This window comes from Cylas formicarius, unplaced genomic scaffold, assembly GCF_029955315.1.
Source record: "Cylas formicarius isolate icCylForm1 unplaced genomic scaffold, icCylForm1.1 PGA_scaffold_1__22_contigs__length_36826433, whole genome shotgun sequence".
In the NCBI taxonomy this organism is placed as follows: Eukaryota; Metazoa; Arthropoda; class Insecta; order Coleoptera; family Brentidae; genus Cylas; species Cylas formicarius.
Window position 1 is genome coordinate 24,787,285 of NW_026844264.1, and position 27,948 is coordinate 24,815,232.

At 33.4% G+C, this 27,948-nt stretch overlaps 5 protein-coding genes across 15 annotated transcripts in view; 2 read left to right on the forward strand and 3 right to left on the reverse strand.

Annotated features, from left to right (window-relative positions):
- Positions 1–416: 416 nt before the first annotated feature.
- LOC132696543 (uncharacterized) lies at positions 417–3,476 on the reverse strand. Of its 8 annotated transcripts, none has more exons than XR_009618047.1 (7): positions 3,219–3,476; positions 2,981–3,167; positions 2,413–2,868; positions 1,876–2,360; positions 1,303–1,703; positions 892–1,032; positions 417–837 (listed from the first exon to the last, which is right to left on the reverse strand). XR_009618047.1 is itself a non-coding variant. In XM_060661431.1 (7 exons), exons 4-7 carry the CDS (start codon positions 1,327–1,329, stop codon positions 579–581), a joined length of 585 nt encoding a protein of 194 aa, XP_060517414.1. In that variant the 5' UTR covers positions 1,330–1,703; positions 1,876–2,868; positions 2,981–3,150; positions 3,219–3,476; the 3' UTR covers positions 417–578. The 8 variants fall into 8 exon arrangements, 3 of the variants coding, with proteins under 3 accessions (XP_060517414.1, XP_060517412.1, XP_060517411.1); XR_009618046.1 differs by having other exon boundaries at positions 1,876–2,203; positions 2,394–2,868; XR_009618045.1 differs by having other exon boundaries at positions 1,303–1,432; positions 1,483–1,703; positions 1,876–2,868.
- A 249-nt stretch (positions 3,477–3,725) lies between these two features.
- Positions 3,726–6,816, forward strand: LOC132697128 (uncharacterized). The gene is made up of 4 exons (XM_060662421.1): positions 3,726–3,856; positions 3,911–4,038; positions 6,114–6,340; positions 6,757–6,816. The coding sequence occupies exons 1-4, from the start codon at positions 3,726–3,728 to the stop codon at positions 6,814–6,816; spliced, it is 546 nt and encodes a 181-aa protein (XP_060518404.1).
- LOC132696993 (uncharacterized) lies at positions 6,341–15,617 on the forward strand. 3 transcript variants are annotated; one of them, XM_060662218.1, is made up of 11 exons: positions 6,341–6,405; positions 6,757–6,812; positions 7,551–7,821; positions 9,280–9,399; positions 9,464–9,541; positions 12,736–12,866; positions 12,921–13,076; positions 13,129–13,212; positions 14,870–15,061; positions 15,124–15,257; positions 15,480–15,617. In XM_060662218.1, exons 3-11 carry the CDS (start codon positions 7,750–7,752, stop codon positions 15,566–15,568), a joined length of 1,056 nt encoding a protein of 351 aa, XP_060518201.1. In that variant the 5' UTR covers positions 6,341–6,405; positions 6,757–6,812; positions 7,551–7,749; the 3' UTR covers positions 15,569–15,617. The 3 variants fall into 3 exon arrangements, with proteins under 3 accessions (XP_060518201.1, XP_060518203.1, XP_060518202.1); XM_060662220.1 differs by having other exon boundaries at positions 6,342–6,405; positions 7,671–7,821; XM_060662219.1 differs by lacking the exons at positions 6,341–6,405; positions 6,757–6,812 and having other exon boundaries at positions 7,509–7,821.
- A 627-nt stretch (positions 15,618–16,244) lies between these two features.
- On the reverse strand, positions 16,245–20,092 carry LOC132696311 (pre-rRNA-processing protein TSR1 homolog). 2 transcript variants are annotated; one of them, XM_060661064.1, is made up of 12 exons: positions 19,900–20,092; positions 19,579–19,849; positions 19,340–19,523; positions 19,032–19,287; positions 18,828–18,972; positions 18,600–18,765; positions 18,143–18,525; positions 17,924–18,047; positions 17,614–17,874; positions 16,687–16,867; positions 16,504–16,638; positions 16,245–16,444 (listed from the first exon to the last, which is right to left on the reverse strand). In XM_060661064.1, exons 1-12 carry the CDS (start codon positions 20,009–20,011, stop codon positions 16,296–16,298), a joined length of 2,367 nt encoding a protein of 788 aa, XP_060517047.1. In that variant the 5' UTR covers positions 20,012–20,092; the 3' UTR covers positions 16,245–16,295. The 2 variants fall into 2 exon arrangements, with proteins under 2 accessions (XP_060517047.1, XP_060517046.1); XM_060661063.1 differs by having other exon boundaries at positions 18,600–18,771.
- Positions 20,093–20,611: 519 nt separating this feature from the next.
- The window catches only part of LOC132696473 (uncharacterized), a 34,831-nt gene continuing 27,494 nt past the window's right edge, over positions 20,612–27,948 (reverse strand). The window contains exons 2-3 of the mRNA XM_060661302.1: positions 23,926–24,036; positions 20,612–21,956 (exon numbers count right to left, since the gene is read on the reverse strand). Of these exons, the coding sequence (XP_060517285.1) occupies positions 21,468–21,956; positions 23,926–24,036 (600 nt within the window). The 3' untranslated portion in view covers positions 20,612–21,467. The remainder of the gene's footprint in view (positions 21,957–23,925; positions 24,037–27,948) is intronic.

Here is a 27,948-nt window from a genome sequence, read left to right on the forward strand (position 1 = left end):
TTTATCATTAATTTTAACGCCCTATGCTTTTATGGCCCTTTTCATATCTAATTTGTTGGGAGATTTTTAAGCAATTGTTGCAATTGTGCTATAGAGCGCCTAAGGAATCAATGTCGAATGAATTCAATTCAGCATACGGTAATTTTCCAACGTGCCGAGCTAATCAGAACGTGGCGGCTAGTTTTGACTATGACGCCAAATTCAAACCGAATCGGAGGTGTTTAAAGTTGGCATCCGCATAGCGCTCTTTACTTTCTTGACAGATTGGAGAACGCATGTCGCATAAGTATGATCGCTTAGATTATTTGTTGTTAATCACTGACCAAGTAAACTTTGGTTAATGTGTTAATTCTATTTAAAGTTTATAAAATAAAATTGACAATATGTTTATACTGCTTTTATTTGTATTTCGAGGGTAAATTGACTTATAAAATATGACAATAAAATTTATTTACATCTTATATCATACAATTATTATTTATTAATTTAAAACTATGCAATATATAAAACACTGATTAAAGTATGCAATTATCTAAAAAATAAAATATATGAAAATGAAAGGTTTATAAATACTTATATTACTTTTTATTAGGATAATATGTTTGCTCCTCATTAAAGGATACAAAATAATGTTTATTACTTACTGAACCAGATTGAGCCTTAAAATTACTATTACTCGAAACGTTTACCTTATCAAACATCTCTTCGGCTTTCTTATGAGCTTCTAGGGTAATTTTATGTCGGTAGCTATTGGCACTTGGTCTTTCCATATTAACAATCTTTTTCCACATCTTTTCATCCACAAGCTCTTCCAACAAATCCAATAATTTTTCCACTCTAAAATTAATAATTTATTTATTATTCTTTTTTAGAAACACAATCTACATTTACCTAAGATTATGCTGTCCATTGATTTTGTTATATTTTAGTACTTTATTTAAACTTTCAATAGCCATGCTTGTATTTATCCCAGCATTAATTCTATAGCAATGAGCCCACATTTGAATCCTGTCTTTATTTTGAAAGTAATACCTATAAAGGGCAAATTACAAATTAATCTTGAAAAAAATTTATCATTAGGTGCTTGCCTTTGCAAATAATTTAAAAAATCTAAAAAATCATTTTCCCCTCCTTCTTTTAAATGGGTCAAATAATTATCTTTTAGTTCCATAAACATCGCAAGATCTGTTTCTCTTAGTATTTTTCGCATTTCTTTTTTCATATTTTGTTTTTTTACATCTGGATTCTTAATTAGATGAATATAAAATTATTGTCATTTATTTTATCTGCTTCCATCATTACCTTGAATATTCCAATTTTTGATAACATGCCATGTACAAAGAAGTCTTCTAGGTTTCTGGCTTGTACCCATCACTTGGCACCAAGCATTGTGTATTATGTATTCAGCCTTTACTGTTTCCCCTAGTCTAACCTGTGAAGCATTAAAAAATATTTGTTGAATTGCTCATCTTTAACCAATACTATAGTTAAATCCAGATTTTTCTTGTTTGTTCCATGTGTTCCATCTATACAAATTACTTGACTAAAAGCTTGAAGCTTTTTCTCCATAATACCATTCATATACCCAATTGCAAAATTTCCATCATTTAACCCAGAAAAACTCTCAACTACAATGAAAGCAAATCTCTCCCACCTTCACCATAAAGCAAATTACCAAGGAATTTATATTGCTTTAACACACACTAAAAGTTAAGCAGAATTACTCAATAATATATACAAAACTCTAACCAACCTAAATTTATCCATACCAAACTTAAATATCTAATTAATATAACACTACTCGTACTATTTTTTTGTGCAAAAGTAATATACATTGCCTTTTCCTACATTTTAAATAATAATAATTGTACTTACCACTTTTCTTGAATAAAAACGCATGATTTTTTCCTTGCCTGTTCCATTCCTCAACTTGTAGTGCTACTGCTATCATGTCATCTGCATCTCTCCTCTTAACAATTTTAAATTTCCTGATTAAGTATGCCAAATCTCCTCTCGTGACAAGGTTTATTCTCTGCAAATGATCATTTTGAATTATTCGTGAATCTACAATTATTCTATTATTTGAAACTCCTGCACTTAGTTTTTTGGACAATAGTCTCCTGTTCAGTTTTTGATAATCTCTTGGTCCTTAGTTCATCAATGTGTCTTACATGTTTTTCGACAAACTTTACCGTCACAAATCCTAAAAAAATATAGTTCATCTGTAGATAACAATAATATTATAATATTATTTATTCTCAGTTGAAATGTTAACTACAATTCTTGAAGGACATGTCCCATGAATATGAATACTACCTACAGTTTTCACACTTCGTTTTTTAGCTGAGCTGACAAATCCTCTTAAAAATATGAGACATTATATGACTACTCACATATTAGTAAACACACAACCTTTGTAATTACTCCTGTTATACTCATAAAAAATTTTTTCTTCACCGTGTTGATATTTTTTTCGTGTACGGCAAGCATAATTTACTTCCCTATTCTCTTGGGTCCTCCAAGCTGAAAACTCTTCAAAATTCCTAAAATGCAGCGTCGCCTAATGCTAGCCTGGTAAATTTTTCTAGCAGAAATAAACATTTTTGACGCATGTGCAGGGATATGTCTCATATCTAAACCCCTTGATATTCTGTTTATTTGCGCGCAATAATTATATGCCTGTATTTTTAATAAATATGAAAAAATATGCCTTTCCATGTTGTCGTCATGAAAACATGGAGTTAATGTGACATTTTTAGCAAGTGTTTGTAATGCAAACACCAGATCTGTAAGTTTTAAAGGAGTGGATAAATTTGCAGGTATTTGTGTGAACTGCGGAAGTGTAACGACCTCATCTTCTAGAAGTCCCTAAAATGACAACAAAATAATAAAGACGTACACACGAAAAAGACATTATTATTATTATTATTATTATCACATACCTATTATTATTATGACATATTACTATATAATTAAGTACCTGCGATATAAGTCTTTGTAATGTGAAGAATAATTCTGATTGATCATCTTCACAGTTGTTTCCAACAGACTGCTTGAAAGACATACCAGTCACCAAAAGGCTTTTATAATAACTTTGGAAATCCAAAACTGTAGGGTTAATATTCCTATGGCCCCTTTGTCGAATTTTGACTATCAATAAAATTAAGCTAGAGATGAGAATAAGAAAGTGCTGCCTTTATGCTTTTCGTTGTGCTTACCTATGATATTATTATCAAAGAAGCAAAATCACTGCAACCACAAAATGTTCAAACAATCCCAAAAACACTCACTACTACGCAAAACTAGTCATCTTCACAATGTGAATACCCGGCGAACACGAACCATAGATGCGGACGGATGTGAATTTTAAATTTAAACCAATTTCTGTCAAAATTCATCTGTTTGCAGCGCCTCTGGTGGGATGTAAGCAATTAAACACGATTTGAAATATTTCGGAGAGTGCCCAGGGAATGATTCTGTCGTCTTCGCGGTATAATAAAAAATTAACCGTTTAAAATGAGTGGACTGCTATACGATTAAACTCGATATCAAACGAAGCGCGCTTCGGATTATATTGATCTCCTGCCTCCTGATTGGCTCGGCACATTGGAAAATTAACGTATGCTATTGAATTCAACAAATTAAACGAAGTAGGCTTTGCGCCTATTCTAATAACTTTTTGATCTCCGTCTTCTAGGTTGCGCAGGAATTATTATTTCAGCATAATGTTTTATGATCTCATTCTTCTTCATCCCCAACATAAATCGGGCCTGCGATGGCCGTGGGTTGCGGGTACTCGTGGCGTAAATGCGATGAAAGTGCAAACTATTCTAAACTGCAATATTACAAAAATCAGGTAAACTCGGATTATAAATCAATCTCTAACTCACTCTAACAAATTTAATTTCAGTGAGCAGATTGAGATGTTCATTAAAAGCGAATCGCATGATGTAAAAAAGAGGTTTTCTCTGAGATTTGGCGCTATCCTTATTAGCGGCGTCGTAAGGATCTATCAACGCCAGGTCATCTTACTTTTCGGTAAGTTTTTAAACCGTTGCAAATTGTGCCTGAGGACAACTTCAGCTTAATAAATTAGGTGATAATTAATATAAATACTGAGTTTACTACAAGCCCAGAAGTTCACCACAAGTTTATCCCAGGAGATCATATTTAGTGGAGCGCCGTAAGGCATAAAAATGGTAAAATCTCGGAACCCAGGGCCAGTCAATGAATCTGTATAACAAGTGTTTGACTGCATTATTAAAACCTCAAATAAAAATGATAAAAAAAAATTGGCCGATCTCGATTACAACAATTTTTATAAACAGTTTACTAAAAAATGAAAGGCGCAAGGGGGAAAAATGTTTACAGTAAAGATCTTAATTTTATATGTAATAAATTATGTTTGCAGAGTAAATTGAATGTTAATTTATTAGATTTTCGCAAAAAAATGATTTACAAAAGAAAATTTAACCTTAACTATATCGATTATTGTTCATTATTGTCGTCGTCGATTTCGTTGATGTAGATTGTTGGTAAAGGATTAGTACAACTATCATTGTTGCATTCTAAGCAAGCTGCAGTGCAGTTTAATCCACTTTTCCTGCACCCACAAGATGCTCCACATCCTGTGTTGCATGCGTAAAAAATAATTTTTAGTAAAGATTCTGGAGCTGGTCGCTGCGTCATTGTTTGCGGTAGTAATATTCCGCGTTCATTTTTCCAACCCCATTCTTCTGGTAATATTTCTTTTCCGAACCATGTTTGAACTTGTAAATATACTCTTTTGAAGTGTTCAAAAGCGGCATCTGCCATAGGTGGTAAAGACGGCAGTTTAACGCAGGTATTTTTGGCAGTTGCTTTCAAAAAAGAGTTATATCTCAATGCATTAAGATCTTTTAGTTTTTGGGGGGCATTATATAAAGCAACAGTAGATGTAATACCAGCTTCAAAAATTTCATCGATGTCTTTGCATTCATTTTTAAAAACTGTCGCAGCATTTTGCAAGTCCGTTGGTTTTTCGAAATTTTTTGCAAACACGCTTTTGCCAAGTTGAAAAAAAGTTGACATATTTCATATTGTTTTTTAAAACATATGATTGTATTAGATCCAAATTTACTGGAGAATACGATATTATCCTCATAATGGTTCGTTAACCTCATTTTTATCGTTTTATCATCGGGAATATGATCAATTGTCTCTGGGTCTGTTTTATGGTAGTTTTCAAACGCATATAACAATCCGCGTGATACTTAGCGTCCTGAGTTACTAGATCTAACACACCTACAATTATTTTATGGATATTGCGACAATATTCGCTTTTCTCTTCGCTTATGAAATTTAAAATAGCTTGAACTCAGAAGTAGTTACGTAGCTGATTTGCTGCCCTACCGATTTGGACTTTCTTCTTTCCTTCATTTAATCCGCTTCTTTTTCACATAAAAAACACTTATTTTTCCAATCAAAATCAATAGAAGTAGCCGTTCGCAGTTTTTTTTTAGGTGGAGAGCATGTTGATGTGGTGCTCTTTTTTTTTAAATAAGCATTCATACATCCTTTATTGATATATTTTTGTCTGCATACTGAATGCACGTAGACAAATTCGCAAGTATTTAAATACTGAGAAAGTCCATCCCCTTTTTCCACAGAAGCAGCTTTCAGTGCTGGTATTCCTCTACTGACTTTTATAATATCTCTTAGCTCAGAGCTTAATTCAGAGCTACATCCAATTTTGTCACAAATGAGGCAATCATTATTTATATTATCACTATTTGATGGCTCACCCATTTTGATACGACAACAACCAATATTACTAATATCAATATATATATATATATATATATATATATATATATATATATATATATATATATATATATATATATATATATATATATATATATATATATATATATATATATATATATATATATATATATATATGTATATATATATTAGCTATTAGCTACTAAAAACACATTGCCGAAGTTTATAAGAAGATTTATTGACTGGCCCTGGATTCCGAGGTATAAACCTTACGGCGCTTCACTAATTTCAATTCCAATTTCGAAATTGCTGCGGATATAGGCGAATCTATTAAAAACCTGTCGCAGATGAAATCAAAGCCGAACTGATGCGGGCAAAGACGATGACACCAATCGATTTCCCCAAACGAAAACTAAAACGCCCGCGACAGAAAAAAATAATAACCGAAACACCGGAATCTATCATAGCTGTAGTAGACAAAATCCCTGAGTTTGAGGGACCCGATTTGGGTATCGTCCAAGCGCGTCTCGATGAGATTACCTTGAGAGAACAAATGACAGTACCAGTTCAGCAGGTAACAGGGAATTTCCCTATTTGTTTTATGCATGAACAAATTTGGGGATCTCGCTGGCTTATCGGGTAAGGCCTAAGTCTTACAAATTTTATTTCATTTATTTCATTTGGGTCATTTTATGGGTTTTGCCTTCCATTAGTGTAAAGGAAAGAACTTTATTTTAATCGAATAAAAATCAGGCAAAATACAGGGTCGTTTCTCCCCCACCTAGCGCAGCTATTTGATGAGTTATTAAAAAAATTCAAAGTATAAAAATTTGTACTTTACTTTATAGTTTAAGAATTCGTTATCGGAAAAGAACATTGAACTTGGAATTGTAATATTTTTGAATGACGATATTTTTCAAAAATGAAACGCGCTGTATATAGTTCGAAAATTTTCATGAAGCTTAACCAAAAACTTTTATTGTTTTTTAGAATATCGAGGCGTTTCCTGATGATTTTGGTCCGCCGAGGGATGCAGAAGATATCAGGTGAAAATTATTTCGAATTTTAATGTCTTTTAGAAATCTTCTTATCAATCTATATTGAGAATTAAAATTTGCCATAATTTCGTTCTAGTAAATATTACAAAATTGAAAAACTATCAAACACTCAGTAAGACAAAAATGCTACCAGATCAAATTTAAGAAGCACCTTTTTAAATTAATTGTTCTAGATTATTTTCTAGTCTACTAAAGTTAAAAATAATCACTGAGATAAAACTTAATTCTTGTCGTAGTTATGAATTTGTATGTAAACAAATTTTAACCTATAAAAATAGGTTTCATTAAAAAAATTATTGTCGGATTCAGAGATTGTTGATCCATATCACTAATGGAACAAACTATCCGCTGGTTTGATCTAAAATATCTAAGAAATAAGTTTTTTGTCTATCGTCTATAAAACATTTGAACGTTACAGTATTGTATAAAAAAATCATAAGTGACAAATGTTTAAAAGTCGTTATAACATTGAAATATTGTGACCACGGGGTAACTTATTTTAGTCAATTTTTGTTATTATCCAATGAAAAAATAACATATTTGATAAAGTCATTATTTTTCGAGATATTTAAAATTAAAGATAATATTAAAGAATTATATATGCATCTGTATTTTATAATTTTCTCAAAAAATAAATACTACGAAAATTCTGGTTAAGCTGAACTCAAAATTGTCAATTGTTAACAATCAAGAAACCGGGTGTTTTAAAACTGCGAATGATTACAGGGAAAGTGTTCACTGATAAAATCGCAAACTGCGATCCCCGATAAATCCAACCGTTTAAGAGTTCCTTAGGTGACCATATTATTATGCCAAACACGTAAATCCACTGACATTTTTGAGTAGAGAGCCAGTTCAGGAAAATGTAATCGTCGAAGTACACGCCCCACCTGAATCGCCGCTGCGCCAGGATACGAAAATTCCAATGGAAAAAGAACCTTTGATTGCCGAGGCCGTGCCATCGTCAACGATGATTCCCGAAATTCTAATTGAACAGGTACACGCTAAAATAAAAAGCCCTACATTTTTAATTTCGAATGTGCCGTTAATTTTGTTTCTCTATCTCCATAAGAGTTTATTTTATTTAGTGCTGCATGTAATGAAAATTATACAGTATATAAGTATACCACAATCGTAACTTCTTTATTTTAAATGGAACACCCGGTATATTCTTTAATTTCTGAATATTTTAGAAAATTTTATGGCGGGTTTCTTTAGGTTAGATATCTTGATATTAAAAATTATTATTTTGAACATTGCGCCTTTCAATCATTTTTGATTGACCTGCAGGATGTTAAAAATTTACCGACCAATTTCATTTTCAAAGCTGCAAAACTTGTTTTCTTTTTAATACTACAGTCTGTATTATATTTTATGTGTAATTCATAATTTCATTACTTTCACTCTTGTGGATTTTGACGAAGTTTCACATGCCTTTGGTTTTATTTAAGTCCAAGGAATTATGAGATCTGGTTATCCAGGTCATCCGATTTCTAGCCTTTGGATTTTCCACTCCGGGGCTATATAAAAGACTATACTTGTACTGATCTAATCGCCCGTCCAGAATAAAACTTACTATATAGAAAATATATACTCACCATTTCAACCAAAATTTGGTCAAGTAGGAGTAATAACTGAATCGATTTCGTTTATCTTCATTTTGTTCATTTTCATTTGTTCCTTTATCAATTTTTTTTATCTATATCTTTCATTATTACGTAAATAACAATTTTTCTGTTTTGATTTTATGGGTAATTGTTCTTGACAATAATGCTACATCATTTAAAAGTTGCAAATCCAATAGTGAAAATCCAAATATGTCATATCAGGTAATCTGGATGGTCACCTCCTTTGCCTTAAAAAACGAAAAGCAAATGCAACTTCAAAGAATTTAGGGGTTAGATGGACTGTTGATAGAAAATGTGAAGAAAAGAAGCGATAAATCAATTCTGAATATGAATTTTTAGAGTATGATTCTTACGTTTCCGTTTACCATATATGCGATTACCGTGAGTCAAAAATCATTAAAACATCTTTCGAAGTTTTCAAAATGATCAAGGTATCTAAGGATCTACTGATATGGGGTATAGGGAGACCTGAAGGAACCTACCACGAAATTTTTTAAGAAATCCAAAATTGAAATTATTTATCGAGTGTTCTATTTAAAATAAGGAAGATAGGTGTGCGAGATTTATGAATTACTAATGTGTAGTCATATATATTTTGTTGTTTTATAAACACTCGAAAATATTAACGGCTTGAATGACTTTCATGGTTGAGTAAAAATAACATTATCACATTTCATATCCTCATACATAGCGACCCTTTATTTTATTCTTTTTTTTTTAATTCTTTTTCTTTTTTTCTTTAATAAGTTTTATTTCCCCCGATTATACATATAAGGGTTTTCCGCTGTGGTCAATTGACATTTAGAATAAACTATATATTAAACCAGATAATCGATGTGTCACCTAAACCTGCGAAACCAGAGAGTTTACCAGAATTACCACCGGTTGTCTCCGACAGGTCAGAACCAGTAATACCCCCACCTGAAGAGGAAGTGGTGGTGCGGCGGGTAACTAAAATGATTTCCTTACAGCCGGCTTTCATTCTTCCATAATAATTTTTTACTTTTGCAGAAAATTAAGACTCGAAAATTTTCCAATTTTTTAAGGATACAAGAGCGAACAAAGTTTTATATTATCCGGCCCAGAGAGGTAAGTTAAAAAAAAAGGTAAATATTTAATTGATATTGTGGTTGGATTTTGCGATATATATGGATATATTTGACAAAAAATACGAATGACGGAAAAAGTTTAAGATACAAAAATCCGCATCTTGAATGTTTTGGTTTTGGTGATTTTTGATACTTTGGAAAAATAGATTATTAAGCATACAGTTTTAAGTTGTCTAGTTAAAATTTTCTACTTTCAACATCAAAACACACTTTATCGACGATAAACAATTTTTGCAAACTTAAAGTTTTCACCAGAAGGAAGCACTAACACCTTTTTAATATTGACTTTCATTCTCATTTTTATCAATATTTAGGTCCAAATTGGTATTTCGTTTAAATTATAGCACGTTGTTTTGGCAAATAAAACATTTTTTATTATTAAAACGACTATGGTGACGAGTGGTTTTCCTTTTATAATTAATACAGGGTTACGCTTACGATTTAAGGACCATTCACCATTTACGATTTACGTGGTGTTATAACCAATTATTTTTCAGAACTTTCTGTCAAATTTCGTGGTATTCGCGGGTGCGTATAGGATTTTCGATGTGGGCACTTCGTATTAGCCAAAATGAGATAGAAGATAATGTTTTTGGGAGTTAAAACAATGCGAAAATAAAATTTCAATTCAACCATGTTAAATGATATAAATTTTGCAAAAAACTATTGGATTCGTATTTAAGATCGTCCTACAGAAACAAAACATTGAATTCAAATTAATTTGCGCCATTTTGTTTCTGTTAATATGCGATGAAATGTGTAATGAAAAGTGTTTACAAAATCAAAATATCTAAATATTATCATATGTGGCAAAAAAATTAACTGGCCAATATTTCAATTTTCCTTCGTAGGTCAGAAACTACAGAAGGTATATTTAATTATACAATTTTTATTATTATTTTATAACAGAAACGTTATACAACAGTTAATTGGTATCCAGGATTAAACTGTTTCTTCAAAATAATGGCTTTACTTTTAAATATTTTTAATATCGTAACAATCGACATATTTTGGTATTTCTTTTATAATTGTCTCATCTCATATATTTTTATCCTTGCTCTACTTAGTCATTAATGGATGTTTGTGACCACATTTTCCATGGCTTCTCTATCTCTGGCTTCTCTTCTGCCTTTGATCTTGCATTCGATAATTAGTTGCAGAAAATTGGTATTTATTGTTGGACAGGATGTGCCCTAGATATACAGTCTTTTTTTATAATGTTGAAAAGTCTCGTTCTTTATTAATACGTTTAAGAACATCCTCGTTCTAATTTGTTAATACCACGTACTCTTAGCGTCCGTCTCTCCACGCCGTCTAGCAGCGCTGACCATACCAACCGTAAAATCCAACAAACCTCAAAGACCAAGGCCAAAATCGCTACAAGTCAATATACTGTTTTAAACTTCAGGTATGCGCCTCGTCAGATGTCAGATTATCATTCCACATGTTCCCAGGTACTTAATATTAAAGTTCTCCAAACAATATACTTTATTTACGACATAATCCGGTATTTAACTTTGGTAAATCCTTTTTAAGGTCTAACCGCAGGTCTACTTCGCTTGTGTTTCTCTTTGTAAGCCTCAATAAAATAGAATTTCGAGAACCGCACTAACAATCCATTCTTACTTTAAAATATTTATTATAAATATAAATCAAGGAGTAAATTTAGCTATAAAACAATGTTAGAATATTTATTAAAAAAAGTTATTCTACATCAAAATAATCACTATTGTGACTGGACTCGACCTCCACATTAATAATTAATGCTGGGAGTAGTCGACTTCTGTTGATATGGTGGAAGACGCACAACTTTGAATCCAAACGTTCCCGTCCTAAGAACTCCCAATAACTGCTCCCTTATGGAGAAAAAAACACAAAGAAAATTTCCCTACTCTTAAAATCCGCACGGCACAGTTCTTGTAGGCTAACATCTTAAATATGGCCCTGGTTTGTGGTGAAAGTGCTGAAAAGAATGGTCCCTTCCGCTTTACAACAACCGGGTCTTAAACTCATTCCGAAATCAAAACCATAAGAGGTTGTAAAAACGGTATATCGTTCGGAGAACTCTAATAGTCTTTCTTTATAAGTTAAGCTGGAGCTGCGCGACCACCATGAATTTGGTCTTCTTTGTGTTAATGCTAAGTCTCATATTTTGGCTATATTGGCCTATTATATCAACGAGAACTGTGTAATCAACATACCATTCGTTATTTCCATTGACTCCAATTCCAGTTCCTCTATGCTTGAGATATTTCTTAAAGATGGCTTCCGAGTATAGATTAAACAAAAGCGGCTGCCTTATTCCTCTACGAATACAGATACGAGTGTGTTGTGTGTTGGTGCCAACATAAGTTTTCAACATATCGAATGTCTTTGTGGTCTAAATCAAGTCTCCTGAGAAGCTGCTGTACTTTATCGAAACCGTTTTCATAGTCATATAAACGTTCTTCCGCTAGTCATAGCAGTTTTGTACTAATACCTGCGTTGCGACCACCACTTCTCTTGAGCCTAATCCCTGTCTAAATCCAAACTGTGAGTTGCTTATGACATTGTCACACTTTTTATACAGCCTCAGAGAATATATTCAAGGAATGGCTAGTAAATATTGAGAAATTTTAACCAACGACCTTGTGAAATTCAACAACGAATATGGCCGCTGACAGATCGTCAATAAATTTAGATGAGGCAGTTTTACAGTATTTTTCCATTCCCAGATCCCAGAAAGAAAATTGCTATCTCTATCGCTTCGAAAATATCATAGCCACCATAAGCGCATCATTTTTTATCGTAGTAGGGCCATTAAATTATCTAATAGCGAACTATGTGATACTAGTGAACAGAAAAAGGCTCTTCGAAATATTTAAATCAGTAGCTAATCACATTCTAACCAGTTTTATAGTTAATTATTAGAATAACTATGGAGAGAAATATTAAATATAAATAATAAGTCTTATCAACCTATTTTGTTTGGACTAGTGAGACTGACAAGTCAGAAAATTTTGAGTTGTCGTTCTTGCCTCGGAGAAGTCGGTGCACCTCCACATCTCTCTCCTGAATGTTCTCCAGAAATCCTTTCAAGCCAAATTGCCCGGAACTAGTTAAAATTTCTAGTTTCTGATTCTCACGTCTATAAAAATAATTTATTTTATCCATCACAATCGAACACGCTTTTAGATTCCTGTTGAAGATCCCCTCCCTAAATTAGTAGCAGCCATGCCGAGATTCGTGTTACCGAAGGATCTATGGCCTTCGGCCGATGTTGATGTTAACATGGTAACAGAGGAGACGGCGATGATCCAGAAAAGGTCAATTCTCAACAGTTGTCGCCAACGACCAATTTAAACCTGATGTTTTTATAGAGCTGGTCCGGCGACCGCTTCGTCGTCGCTCGTTGTACCAAAGTCCGTGGATACCGTCACCACGCCCACAATCCTGGGTATAGGTACGCCGCTGACACCTCGTGGTCTGTCCGTTGTCGAGTCGACGCCTAGAGGCGTCAAAAGATCGTACCCGCGGTAAATCTAACCAACGCGCGCCACTGCGGTCTCTTAAGAATTTGCATTTCAGCGATCAGACGGTTACATCGGATATAGCAGCAGCGGCATCGGCGGCGACGACCGAAGCAGTGACGCCGTGCAAGCGGGCTAAAGTGTAAGTAAACTACTACTTTAAAATACCCACCGATCAACCGTGCGCAAAGTGTCACTTTAATACGTCAACCGCCATGGTCGGAAACGTGGCACTTTTCCGATACTTTGGTCTTACCTGGGGGAAATACCGGATGTATTTTGAAATTAGTCAAAAAAATACAGTATGCAAAACGTTTATAAACTTCACTTCTTTAGACACTCGTGTGTCGTTTATGGAACTTGTTGCATGCATATAATATTGACAAACTATACCAAAAAAAAGAAAGGATCTTATGGAACTTGATTACTCCAAAAATATGCTATTTAATTGTGACTAAATATAGCAATTATACAGACTACTTAATTATTTTTTCAAAAGCCGCGCTGTAATAATGTTATCTACAAATTTCAAACTATTTCGTAAGCGACTGAAACCAGGCTTGAAGTAAATATATATAGAGAGAATTTAATTATGTGCTTAGCCGAATTTTTCTTTCGTTAAAACTTAAACATAAAACAAATATAGTATTCTACTATATTATGCAAGCTTCATAAACGCTATTTTAATAAAAGAGCTTTTAGTGTTGCAAAATGGCGAAAAAATTCGGTTTCTCTTAATAAAATAAACTTTTCAAAATTTTGTTTTCAAACTTAGTAGGTGTTATTGCCAGCTAAAAACAAATTTATAGCACACTTGTCTTTGTCGATTAATTCTAAACAAAAATGGTCTCTTCAGTTTTTTCGCTAAAATGAACCCTTGTCGAGAAAAGAAATAATTTGTTTGCATGCATATGTGAGGTTTGCAAATTAATTTAACATAATTCGCGCTACTTAAAGTTGCTTTTATTTAATTAACGATTTCATAAATTATAATAATAACTTCATTAATTTTATTAATTTAATTATAATAGAAAAAACTAACCAACATATTTGAAAAGAAAAAAACAGGTTCTTAAGGAACTTGATTACTCCAAAAATATGCTCGCCGAAAAGAGTTGGATCGAATAGGAATAATTTCTATCATTTGTTTAATTATGACTAATTATACCAATTATATAGACTACTTAATAACTTTTCAAAAAGCCGCGCTGTTATCTACAAACTTCAAACTATTTCGTAGGCGACTGAAATCAGGCTTAAAGTAAATATATATAGAGAGAATTTAATTATTTATTGATTGCAATGGAGAAACTTTAACAGCGTATTCAGTAGATTAAATGAGTAAAAAAGCTTCAAGTGTTGCAAAATTGCGAAAAAAAATCTTTTTTTCTTAATACAAAAAAATGCTTTCGAACTTAGTATTATTGCCAATTAAAAGCAAATTTATAGCATATTTGTCTTTGTCGATCAATTAATTCTAAACAAAAAAGGGCCCCTTCTTTCGCTAAAACGAACTCTTTTCGAGAAAAGAAATATTTTGTTTGCGTGCGTATGTGAGATAATTCGCGCTACTTAAAGTCGCTTTTATTTAAATAACAATTCCATAAATTATAATAATAACTTAATGATTAACTTGACTTAAAAACGAATTTTTTTACAACATTTCAACAGGCTATATCTCCGAAATGAAGCAATTTGGGACATAAGTTTATATGAACTTTTGTACTTATTTTTATCTGGTGAATACGCCGTTAAAGTTTCTTTATTATAATTGGAACCCCCGTGAATAATTTTCCAAGGGTGTCGATCGAGGAAGTGCACGTAGAACCGCCCAAGGAAGTACCTAGCGAAGTGGCGGAAATCGAACAATTCCTTCAGACAGACACGCGACAGCCCGTGGTGGTGGAAACCCAATCGCCGCCGGAATCGTGGAAAGAATTGGAGCGACTCGCTCAGTGGGAAGCAAGGACTGCAGAAAAATCCGAAAGAAGGTATTCGCGAAATAAGGGACACACCTACTGTCATTTACGATTGCTATACATATTTGTCATAGGTTGGAGCAAATAATGGAGGTGGTAATGAATTGGCCCGAGGAAAGAGGTGAACTGACTCCGATCGAATTGTGCAAAGCGATGAACAACAAGGTGAACAAGATGAATATGGCTGCAATTTTTGGTTCCCTTCTTGGTAAGTGCGTTAACGTTGAGCCACTTAATTAGCAATATGTAACAAATCTCATTAAGACAAAAAATTTTTGCTGAAACATGTTGATGACATCAAAACCGTATACTTCCGGTCTGACAGTAAAAACTTGATTTCTGTTCTGAAAAAATGCCGCAATTACGTTATTCCCAACATCTAAGTTTTATTTTATTTGGGCTGTACTTTGATATTTGATTTATATTTCAGTATTAGCCAAATACCTGAAGATCGAGCTACACTCCGAGCCAGATTCATGTGAACTAAGATGCATTACTCAACGCTCACGCGTAATTTGAACATATTTAAGAATAAGTCAATTAAATATTGTTTTTAAGTTAAAAAATTTAAGTAAAGTTACTTCACTTAGTAGTTTAGAGTAGTAATAATAATATATATTTGTGATGTTCATAAAATTAAATTTATATTTTATCATTTTATAAGCTGCTATATTATTTTTGGTCCAACTGTTTTCACAGTGATAGAGGCAAGTCTCTCATCTTTCTTTTCTTTTCAAGGGTTACTGATTTTGCATGTGTACTTTCAATTTTGTTATTATTTACAAGTTTGGCTCTGCTTGCCAAGCATAGCTTTTAGCAATAAACTCTTGCTCTTTGGCTAAAACGTAACTGCTTGCTTTTTGACATTTTTGGGAACAATCAAATTTCCGCTATTTTCATGTAGTTCAATTGTTTTCTGTCAAGTTTTCTTTATAATTCATTTTTATGATCTTCTAAGTTACTTTTTCTTAATTTATATTTTTGTTTTTCTTTCCTTTTTTGCCCTTGCTGTTTTTATTAATTCTTCCAATTCATCTTTGCGCCCTTTGATAATTCCCCCAACTTAAAAACTAATTTCTAGTTATCTCATAGTAGACATTTAGCACAAAAAATTTCAAGTGATAAATTAAAGAAAAAATGGTGCAATGGAATCAAACAATCTAATAACTATAATTATTCAAATAATTTATTGGCAATTCAAAATTTTGTGTCAAACTTTAAAGTTCATGCTCAATTTTAGGATGTCCTACGTGTCCATGCTATCACTATTTGTGCAGTTCACCAACAGCTCCTCATATGTCCATTTTGGAAACACTCGCTTATATAAATTCAAAAGTACAGTATCCTGAGACTTTAGTTGCCCATCGAAAACACACTTCATGTGTCCGTGAGTGCCTGTCAAGTGAAAACTAACTGACATCAACAAACAATATCTTTTTTTAAAAGGCTCTTACCAAGAGGTTCCTTAATATGACCCGTTCGTCCCATCTTGGTCCTCAGCTTACATGGTTTAAAATAGAGAATGTCCTCCCGATTAAAAAACATGAATCGTATCACGGCAGATCGTTTGTATATTTTTAAGGGATGCCCTACAATTTATTAATAAGCACTCGAATGCTTCATGTTGATTTCCTCACCTGACAAAACTAGCCTCTTGATAATCAACCTGTCTGGATTACAAGACAATAAGCTGCCTGTCGCCACTGTTACAAGTTTTCCGGAGACTTCCTTGAAGCACAAAATTGGAGCTGGCGGAAACATTATCGGGGCGTAAAATGTTGCGACCGTTACTGATTCCGGTTGAAAAAATCTTTCAAACTGTAAACAAAATTTTGGAATTTCAGAATAAGGGCGAAAAACTATTGTTTCGACAATTCGAAAAATTAATGGGAAAACTCTTGGAAAATTATTTTAGAAAAGCGTATACTCGATCTGGTGACCGCAAATGTTCCGTTTGAGTAGGTCAGATAGAATTTACAGGATGTGTGGTTTTAATATATGCTTTTTTTGTATTAATATACTAAAAAATAATTTTGACAAGAAATAATGTACAACACGTACTTTTTTTTATCGCGATGCTTCTCAGATAGAAAAATAAAAACCAACAAAAAATTCGGAAAAAATGTAACAAGTTTACAGAGGTGATAAATAACTTAAGATCACTAGAAGAAATCTTTCAAATCACCTATTCATTTAATAAGATCTTTATATGCAATTTTGAACACAATTTTAAAGAAATCAAAACGTAGTTTAACTCAAATGTTTCAAGAATTTTGTAAATTAAAAAAAAGCTATATTGCTAACTCTCTACTTTTAGACTTTTTTTGCGGTTTGTATTTATGATATTAGCAATTTTTGTGGTAAGTATTAAGACCGCTTAATCAGTGTTTTCACATATTATGCTAATGTCGGGCAAATTTTGATAACATTAATGGTACTAGGTACAAATGCTTATTTTATCGGGAATCTTTTGAGTGTTAGTGAACATAATGATAAGAATGCTCAATCAGTTTTTTTTCATGTGTATTAAAAATTATTGCAAAAGATGTAGGATATATTGGTACCTTGTGTTTTCCACCATTGGTATGCTGGCTAAATATGGGATTGACAGCGAATCTCCTAAAGCCACACTGGAAGACCAACCTTTCCTTTGACTTGATTGCAAAAGGGTAATCATGTGTCCGTTTTAAAACCACATTTAGCACAGACATTTTGTGTTCATGTGGGAAAAGACCAATCAAAATCAGCGGCGATCTGGTCCGTTCAAAAGATGACCACATCAACTGGGAGACATTGCTTATGTGGACAGTAACATACCAACCAGGCTGAAATAATATAAATCTTACCAAATCTGCGAAGTAAAGACCCTTTTACCAGAACGCCGCCGTCCTCTCTCTGCTTTTTTAACATTCTTTTTCTGGTTCGGTCAAAATTTTCAAATTTAAATATTCTAGCGTAATCACTTGGCAGATTCTGTTTGATATCCCACGGGGATGTCCTTAAAAAAAAATGTTTGTATTCAAAAATTCAAAACTTTATGTATTTGGTGATCTGAAGAATAGATGGTTAACAGTATTAATGATTTTCACTTGCCTAAAACTTTCCAAGCCTCTATATTTCTGAAATCTAACTCTAGCTAGTTGATTCTGGGGTGTGTCAACCTCATCAGGAAACATCAAATCGCTTTGTGCAGCTTTCAATTTCTCTAGATCCTCCCTTTCGGCATAAAAATCCATCTCTTTATCATATTTCTCATCACTGATGACTATATCTGATTCTGTAACTGTATCCAATGCTTTTTCTTCATTATCATCAGATTTTTCAGAAGCCTCTTCGGATCTTGCATCCATGTAGTCCTCGTGTGACCCCTCTTCTTCTTCACTACCTTCATCTAGTTGAAATTCAGCATCATCATCAGGAATCCAACTAGCTTGATAGTCTGACCAACCTTCAGGAGCTTTCTTTACCTTTCTGAACTGGAATTTCACATCAAAATGGTAGTGTTCTGATTTGTAGAATGAACACACAAACCAAAAATTATTTATAGTACCTTTTGTTCTTTTTCAGCCATATCAAAATCATCCTTGGTAGGCCATGTTTGTTCAGCATCCATTGGGTCAGGTATGTTTTCTGAATCCAATGATTCTTGCTTCGCTATATCAGACTTTTCTAGCACTTTGATCATTGTACTGGCTGAATCTGTTATTTTGCTATCTCTATTTCTGACACAATTTAGTAATGAATGACCTGTACGTTACAATGAAATCTGATAACTCACCTATTTTTATCTATTTTATTTGGACCATTGGCAGCATCAATTTGAGACATTTGGAAATCTCCCAAGAGTGGTATATGAACTAATTGATTAACAGATAAATTTTTTCCCCTCAAATAGCCAGTTACCTTTAATTTACCCAAAGCACCTAAAGTATGAATATAAAATATAAATGTCTAGAATAATTGAATTATAATTGCTCCTCACCTTGCTGATCCGGTATATATTCCACTTCTTCAGCATATAAATGTGGCCTATTGTCTCTAAAGTGCAATGTCCGTTTCTTCTGGTTGCATATTCTGCGCAAAATATTTATTCCATCAACATTTTTATCCAAAGTCATTAATTTCTCATGAGGAAGCAACTTATCAATAAATTTTTGAACAGTTTGCTTACAATCATGCCTCTTTTTAGGTGCTATACTCTCCAAATCAGTCAGGGCAAATATTGGTGTTGGTAGACCCTTGAACAAATTGTAGATATGCTATATAGAAGAGTGAGTTGTTGTAACATACTTGGGCAAAACATGCTGTCAAAATACTATCTCTCCAATCATCGACAATTAGATTATCATCTCCTTGAAAAACTGCAGAAACCAAAAATAGGACTGTATCTGCTACTTTAAGGCAATCAAGAATTGAGAAGTAATTATCCTTCTGAGGCACGACAAAGGAAACTTTCTTCTTGAACCGTGGAATACTAATTAATTAAAGGACAGTGACTAACAATGCCAACTTCAACAATAACTACTTACGAAACATGAATTACTCCTGTGGAACTTTTTTTAACTGATGCCTCTTCATCGCACTTGGTCAAAATAGATACGGCGGTTTCCGTGTCAAAATCTTTATTCAAAGGGATAATGCATACAAAGAAAGGGGCAGAATCAATCTCACCCAGAGACCGTCTTTTGAGCAATACCTCATCTCTTTTTTTCTGACGGATTTGCAATGCCTGATTACGCCTTTGCTCCCTGTTGAGAGTAGATTTGTTCCTTTTTGAAATAATCTTCACCGAAGTTTTGCCTAACAAATCACGTTTTGGTAATGTTTTTCAAAACCTAACCTAGCCTTACCCTTATTAGCTATACTAATCGAGCCTTTCGAGCGGTGTCTTCCATGCTTGTGTTCTTTATTCGTTTGTTTAAATATTCCAGGTCTATGAGTCTGGACTTTCTCCATTGCCATAATTTAATAAAAGATGAAATTTATTGTGTAACTAAATTTTTGCGCAGGTACGAGAGGAGAATCAAATTTTGGTTAGTCCCAATTTCTCCTTCGTTTTCTTACTGATCGAAGGTCATTCGGCCAACTTGTTTACTTGCCAACAATCCACACTCGTCATATGCGATAAAATGTTAGAGTCATCTTGTAGTCCTATTGTATTTTTTAGTAGAAAAGTGACGTCATTGCCTGTTGTGCAAAGAAAATCGTTTATCTCTCTACATTCTACATGTCTACATTCCTTACTATAAAGCTAGCTAAATTTACAATTTGTTAGAAACAATAGAGGTATGAAATTATTCTCGAGTGGATAGCAATGACGTAACTGTAGTCGTTTGTAATAAATATTTCCTAATTAGTTGAAAGTTTATAAAACATTTTGGAATATAAAAAGTCCTCCCCTTAGTGCACATTAAATGGTTGTGTTATAGATGGTTAATAAAAATAGTTCATATACACACCATAGTCCACAATGGTGAAAGGGTGGAAGGGGGATGCGCGATGTATTACGTCCCTCTATTATATGTTGAGAGGTGTGCAAAAATACATTTAAAATATAAAAAGTTTTTACTTGAAATTGTTTATTAAATTACAAAATATGTACAAAATGTCTCAATTAATTTGATTTCTTGGAGAAAGGCGATTTTTCTACACAAGTAACTATTGCTTTATAATACAATAATGGGGTTGGCAAAATTTAGGAACATAAACTTATACATACTTATTAATAACTTTTTAAATAGATCTACCAGCGATTCTACAAAAAATAAGAGCAATCATAGTAAAGAATACCCGCAATGATTTACATTACGACACATTTACAGAAACAGAAACGTTTACACCAATTATATTTTTTGTAAAAAAATTGCTTATATTATTTTCAATTTTAATAGGATATCAACAGTCTGATACTAACAATTAGGAAATGCAAAATAAAATAGATAATTTGAAAAAGTATTGTACTTAATACTCAGGTTAACAATCGCAGGAGGTTTATGACGTGAATTTTATTAAATTTGCAAATTGACAGTATTGACACAACATATCAATGTTTTAGATAGTTGTTTTGAGTCATTGTTCAAAAGTTAGCGTGAATTACACACACTCAATCTCTAACTTTCTGAATCTTAAATTTAGACGTAGGTATTCTAAAACCAAAATTGACAACTTTGCTAGGTGTTACGCTTAGGCAACATTTAAAAGATACGAAATACGTCGAACATCATTAAGCTTCCGTATTAACAAATTTATAATATACAATCATCAATTTTGATTTTCGCGAATCTAGTATCGCTAAAGTTTTAAATATTTGTGTAATTGTGTAATTTGTTTCGATCGGGTAATTTTCTAATATTTTGATATGCAAATTCAAGTTACAGAATCACGTATTGGCACAAAACATTTATTCTTGGTATTTCAGCTACTGCTGGGCATTGTAATAGTAGTACTTTTCATCGGTTTTGTCGTAAACTGAGTTTTCTTCCTCCCCATTTCTTTGCTCGTAAATAATCTGGGGCACATAGTACCTGACTCCGGACGAATACACCACACCGATTTGAGGCACATACTTGTTATTCTGATTTTCTTGCAAGTTCTGCTTGTTGTATCTCACAGAGGGCTGTAGTGTTGTCTTTTTTGGAACGAAATACAACGGTTCGAATGTGTGAGGTCCCGTGTAATCCAAACCTATTGGCGCTCTATACTGTTTCTTGTATACATTGTATTTTTCTTCGCTGGGTGTGTATTTCCTATCTAGCGGAGTTCCGAGAATTAAGTTGGGGGACGGTTTGAATGAGTAAATTTTTGTGCGGTACTGATGAGGGATTGGAGCTTTGTAGTTGAAGGGGTTGGGGACATCTTCACGGACTTCTCTTACTGGCGCTGGACTTCTCGGTACTATGCTTTTTGGCTGAAAGTAAAGAAGGATTTCATCAGACGACAAGGCACTGCAATGAACTTCAGCCACAAGATAATGTCCGTCAAACTATGTTATCCCTAATTTTTTTTATAATAGCCATTTTTTTAAAATGAAATCTGAACTCAAAATTATGTTCCAAACTTTACAGACCATCGCGTAACTGTGCAGTCTGCGGTTTTATTGGAAATTCTTAAGCCGTATTCCTATAAAACTTATTTTTCAAATCTCCGAGAAGCGTTTTGAAGAAAATTGTTTTTTTACTCCCGTCTAAAAAATAGCTAATTACACACCGATCTAGCACGCCATTTTCGTCTCCCACGAATCCGAGCTACTTCGGACATTTCCGGGATTTTACTGCATGGGTTTCGGAACAATCGGATGTTTTCGGAGATATTTCCCACGCATTGAATTTTGACGTTTGTCAACTCTGACGGTCATGCCAGTGAATGTAATCGTGTTGTAGAAATAGAAAAAGTATAGTACGCAACACGTTCGGTAAACTTTTTAAGTCACTTGTTTATTAAACACTCAAATGAACTCGTGAGTCAAATGCCGTTTACCGCACTTGTTGTATAATATATTGTTGTATAAAAGCTATTAAATTTTACGTGTACGTACAAAATATGATAAAAAATAAGATGTTCCGGAAATAAAAACAACAGATAAAAAAATGCAAATTTAATAGAGATTCATGATGAGTTTTCGGAAAATAATTTAATACAAAATAACAGGTTAGCAAATAATTAAATATTCTCTATATCTGACCTCAAATAATCTAATTAGTGAATCTGGACACCACCCTGATGACGAATCTATATTTTTTTGGGTCCAAATCGGATAAAAAAAAGTATGTATCCTTATCCGGCCCAAGAGGACTGTGACCGCAACCATCGCTGGCAGATATTTTATGTTAATTTCGATAAGTACCGTGCACAAATATTTAGGCTACTTAGGTGGAACCGTTTAGGTATGTTGTTGACTAGTGTTTTATTTTGTCTATAAATTGCGCTGATTTCAATTGGATAGTAACAATAAGCAAATATTTGATGGTTATTATCCATCCAAAATATCGACGTCAGTATTTTCTCACTCAACACTTATACATATTACTTGAAGAATGGAACAATTCAACGGTGAAAATCATCGACGAATGAAGTTAAAACAGAGACCGTCCTCAAAACATGATAGCGCTATTAGAGGGAATCTAAGCTCAAGCGCATGCGTAGATACCGTTGAGGAACGTTTATGTGTCTATTTTAGTTATTTTTTGGTTGCAAATAAAAGTTTCTGAGAAAATTAATTTTTTTAAACACAACGAATAAAAATGTTTGTGAAACTAACCAAATGTTTTTCGGCTTGAATTTTTGATATTAGCATATTATAGTGGGACGTAATAAACTAATGATGGTCAAATTATCGTAACACTAATAATTAAGCCAATAATTTTTTCGTTTTGAATTTATGTTGTGCTAGCAATTAATCAGGAATCCTTTGCAGTGTTAGTAAACAAAATAATAAGATTCTTACTGTTGAAATCTTGTTGAACAAAATATTTTTTGAGGTTTGAATTTAATTGATTAACAATGTTCGTGTTAAAAACTTATCCGGAACCCTTTGTTATAGTAGACTAAATGTGTAATAAGTCAATTGAAATTTAGTTCATATTTGAGGTTCTTAAACGCGAGGTTGCACGATTTGGCAAACCGTATTGCGTGATTTATCGCAGCAAAAATTTTAATTCTGAGTGGGTCTTGGCAAATTAGAAGCCATGTTATTTATAAATCATAATTATTATATAAAAAAATTTATATTATATAAAAATTTAGTCGTCATATTACTCATAGTAAAGTGCAAAAGGTAAAAAATGATGATGTGCAAACAATACGGTGATAGTATTTCCAGTATATTGAGAAGCGTCCACCATTCAAGTCAAATAAGCTAATTAAATTGGAGAGAATACCTGCGGCCTCTCGGATGGAATCTCCTTTGGTATTATCGGGCCTTTACTGACTCCAAAGTCCACCATGATTGGTTGGCAGGAATCCAATGTAGACAGCCAATAGAGGAGGGTCTGAAAATGATGAAATAGGCAATTAAATATCTGTGAAAATATATGTATCCTTTTTGGGGATGTGTGTGTGTGTGTGTGTGTGTGTGTGTGTGTGTGTGTGTGTGTGTGTGTGTGAGAGAGTTTGGATCAACTAGTGGAACGTTGCGACATCAATCGCAAGAATTTCTTAATTCTACGGCGATTAGCGGTGATCTTAGACACTGACCCCCGCTTTCACTTGAAATTTAATTGCAGTAAGCGTGATATAAAAAAAATATTGTTGGACATTTTTTATTCACACAAATCACAATATTTTAACATTTATTTTAATGTTTTCTAACAAACGGATGTGAATGAAAAAATGCAGACGTTCTAAAGGTGTGCTGACTATATTAAATCGTTTTCCTTGAGTTGTTGAATTAGGTACATTGACGCACCTTGTAATACTGTTCACTGGTTACGGTACCCAGGCGAAATTAATGTAAATACGAGGGTCGCTTGAAAACTTTCCGACCTCACCATGAATACGGCGGCACCAGTTACTAAAAGCTAATGATCGTAGTTGTGCACTTATTAATAGTTACTTACCACAGTTTCAGCCATTTTGGACCTGTGGTTCATTTGAGTGAGTCGATGTGAGTGTTTTCGTGCAAATGGAAAAAATTGGATATAGAGCGGTTATAAAATATTTGTTTTCAAAAGGTAATACGCCTACGCAAATTAAAGTTGAGTTGGACTCTGTGTATGGGGACTCTGTACCGTCATTTACAACAGTGAAATTTTGGGAAGCTGTTCAGGAGAGGTTATGAAAATGTCCGGAGAACATGTTTGTCACCTTTTAAATAAAAAAAACGTTTACTTACGCTAGACCAAAAACGTGTTCGAATCAACTTTTCCAACGCAGTTTAGGCGAGTTTTAGTAACAATTAAAGTGATGGCGACTGTTTTTTGGGATAGCCGTGGAGTCATTTTAAGCGATTATCTTCAAAAATGAAAACCCATTACAGGAGCATACTACGCATCATTACTAGACAAACTGAGGTCAGAAATTGCAAAAAAATGGCCACATTTGCAAAAAAAATCCTATTTCAACCAAGACAACATTCCTCAGCGGTTGAAATAGCGAAAATCCACGAATTATGGTTCGAACTGCTTGATTATCCGCCTTACTCACCAGATCTAGCTCCAAGCACTTCTTTTTGTTTCCTCGTCTGAAAACTGTGCTAGGAGGACAAAGATTTTCGTCAAATGGAGAGGCAATTACCTTCGTAAACAATTAATTTGGGGAGAAAAACGCCGGGTACTAAATAGAATCAGTATCGATATAAATACCTAAATTATTTCATTTGCCATAGACAAGTTTAAATTAGATTTTGATGGCAAATATTAAAACAAAATCAGTGCCATGCGTGAAAGATTTAAACTGTATATTTTTGAAAACAGAAAATGCTACGCTATCAAATTGGTTCGTCTAAAAGTAAAAATCATCGCAAATTATTCCTACCTTAGGGTAAATTTGATCTGTTGGTAATGGTAATTATTTTATCGAGTATTTTATATTCAAAACCCGAAGACAGGTATGTAGGTAGTTATTAACAAAAGTTGACATTTTTTTCGGTTATTTCTGGCAACGCTTTATATGCCAAAATATTTCTAAAATATAGATTATCATCTGTTATACTCAATTTATGACAATATGCAAAATTTATTAGTCCCACAGACCATTCAATTGACCATTCAACAGTAGTACCGACTTCACTTGATCACTGTGCATAAATACTAGTTGCGCAAGCGAAGAAGGTCTTATGTTTGTAAATAATAATATCCAAGTTTGTCTTGAGCCTAATAAGGAATGAAAATCGCAATGCTCAGTTTTGTCTGACATTTCAGATGATTTAGTAGCTTCCGAGGATGTGATGAATACGGTGAGCGTGAATCGTGTATATTAATTAACAGTTGACTTGACTTCCTATTTAAGCACAAAAAATATTCTATTCGAACGGCTTAGGTAAAGATAGCTACAATTTCTATTTCCCAGTTACTTAATTTTTTCCTATATTATGTGCGTATGATAGATAATAGATAATTTATTGATTTCCAAAGCCCAGTACAATGGATGATTCCTCATGATGATTATTACAAGCAAATGTATAACGAGCAACACTTTGATTATTAATTATTGGCCAGTAAACTTAACCACAACTGTATCTGCAACTCAGTTCCGTTCGTAAATCTCTTTTCAAAACAAAATTGTCTCGTGCTTGCTTCCATATTTTTCACAATAAAGTACCTTGAGATAAATAGAAAATGTAAAATACTTATTCTTGAAATTGTCAAGTCAGGTGGGGTAAAACTTTGTAAGTTTTACAAGGTTCTTCTTTCTTGTAGTATGTATAGGATTTTCCCTCTGATAGCTTTTCGTACTTTGCTAAGCATATTTTCACCTGTTAATACAAAATTAGTCTACAAACGCCAGTGTTTACAATATCATAAAAATATTGAAATCACAATGCAAACTTCAATATCGGAAATTACTCAACAATACGGAAACGCAGGTGGCAGATTTTTGTAGTCGTTTATTGACCTACGCGGCAATTTCCTAAATTAAGGGATGACATAAAAGATTAAAAGGCTCCTATAAGTTCATACTAAACTGACCTAAAAATAAAATTTGAGATAACATTTATATTGGAATGTTAGTCTAAGAATACTCCCTGAAATAATTCAAAACGAGCTGGGGTAAAATAGGAAACCGTTGTCCAACGAGGAAGCTGTAAGGCTACCCACTGGACTGTAGAATGGATGTAGAATTATTCTATTTCATGACGGGCTAACTGTCTTCTGTGGGAAAATTCATAACGGGACTGCTGAGGCCTGAATGCTGTAGCGCAAACCATCCTCACATACTTTGAGGTGCAATGCAACTTATACTAAGTTGTACAAAGTAACAAATTTGATAAAGACCAAGGTTTTGAAGAAAAGTTCCAGTGTCCTTGGGAGACAATAAAGACTACAAGAAAACTTTTTATGAATTGAAATTGATTTGCATCGGGAGAAGAAATTGTAAAGAAAATATGTTTAGGTATCATTTGTTCACGATGGTATTTAATTTTCCGAATCTTATTTAAACAATGGCGCTCGTCTCGTGCTGTATTGTCTTCACTTCCGGTCTCTTCCATATACTTTTGTTAATTACTCAATTGATTTCACAAGGGCATTATACAATGGCTTTTGCTTAATTCTAGCAATTTGGGGTACAGATAATTGCGTGAACGGGTAAGAACTTTCTGTGCGGCGACCACATTCGCTATTGTTGGTTTGTGACAAATGCGATTTTAACAGTGATTGCCGTTCTTCCTTCAAAATAACGCATATTATTTTATAAAAGTACGTTATTCATTTAAATTGTGTTACTGAAAACGCTTTAAAGATCGATTTCAGTACTCGCGAAAAATTATAAACATTCAAAGTCACCAGGAAGCTTTCTCAGATGATACCCCATTAGATAATAAGTGAATGTACCTACATAAATTGCTCTAAGAAACTCTCTTTTGTTACACTATCACTGAGCCATACGTAATGCCGGTCATTTTTAAATAACGACCGTACCATTATGCCACTTTCCGAGCGAAAATTCGTGAATAAACGCTGGGCACATCAGTAAGATTTGCACCATTAGATTGTTCTTGTAATTGACACTAATCGCGGTTTATTGAGTGTGAAATATGTCTAGAGAGCTCGGGCGATCGAGTTTCTAACGTTGGTCGTTGTATTAAAAAAACGTTATTATTTCTGAATTTTGATATTGGAACAATAATTGAATTTTAGCATTTACATTAGCATGTATACGCATTTGCTTACGATAATTTGTTTGTTGTTTAGTAGTGTCAATTTAATTATAGAACGAGCGTGTAATATTTGTTGGTAAACATA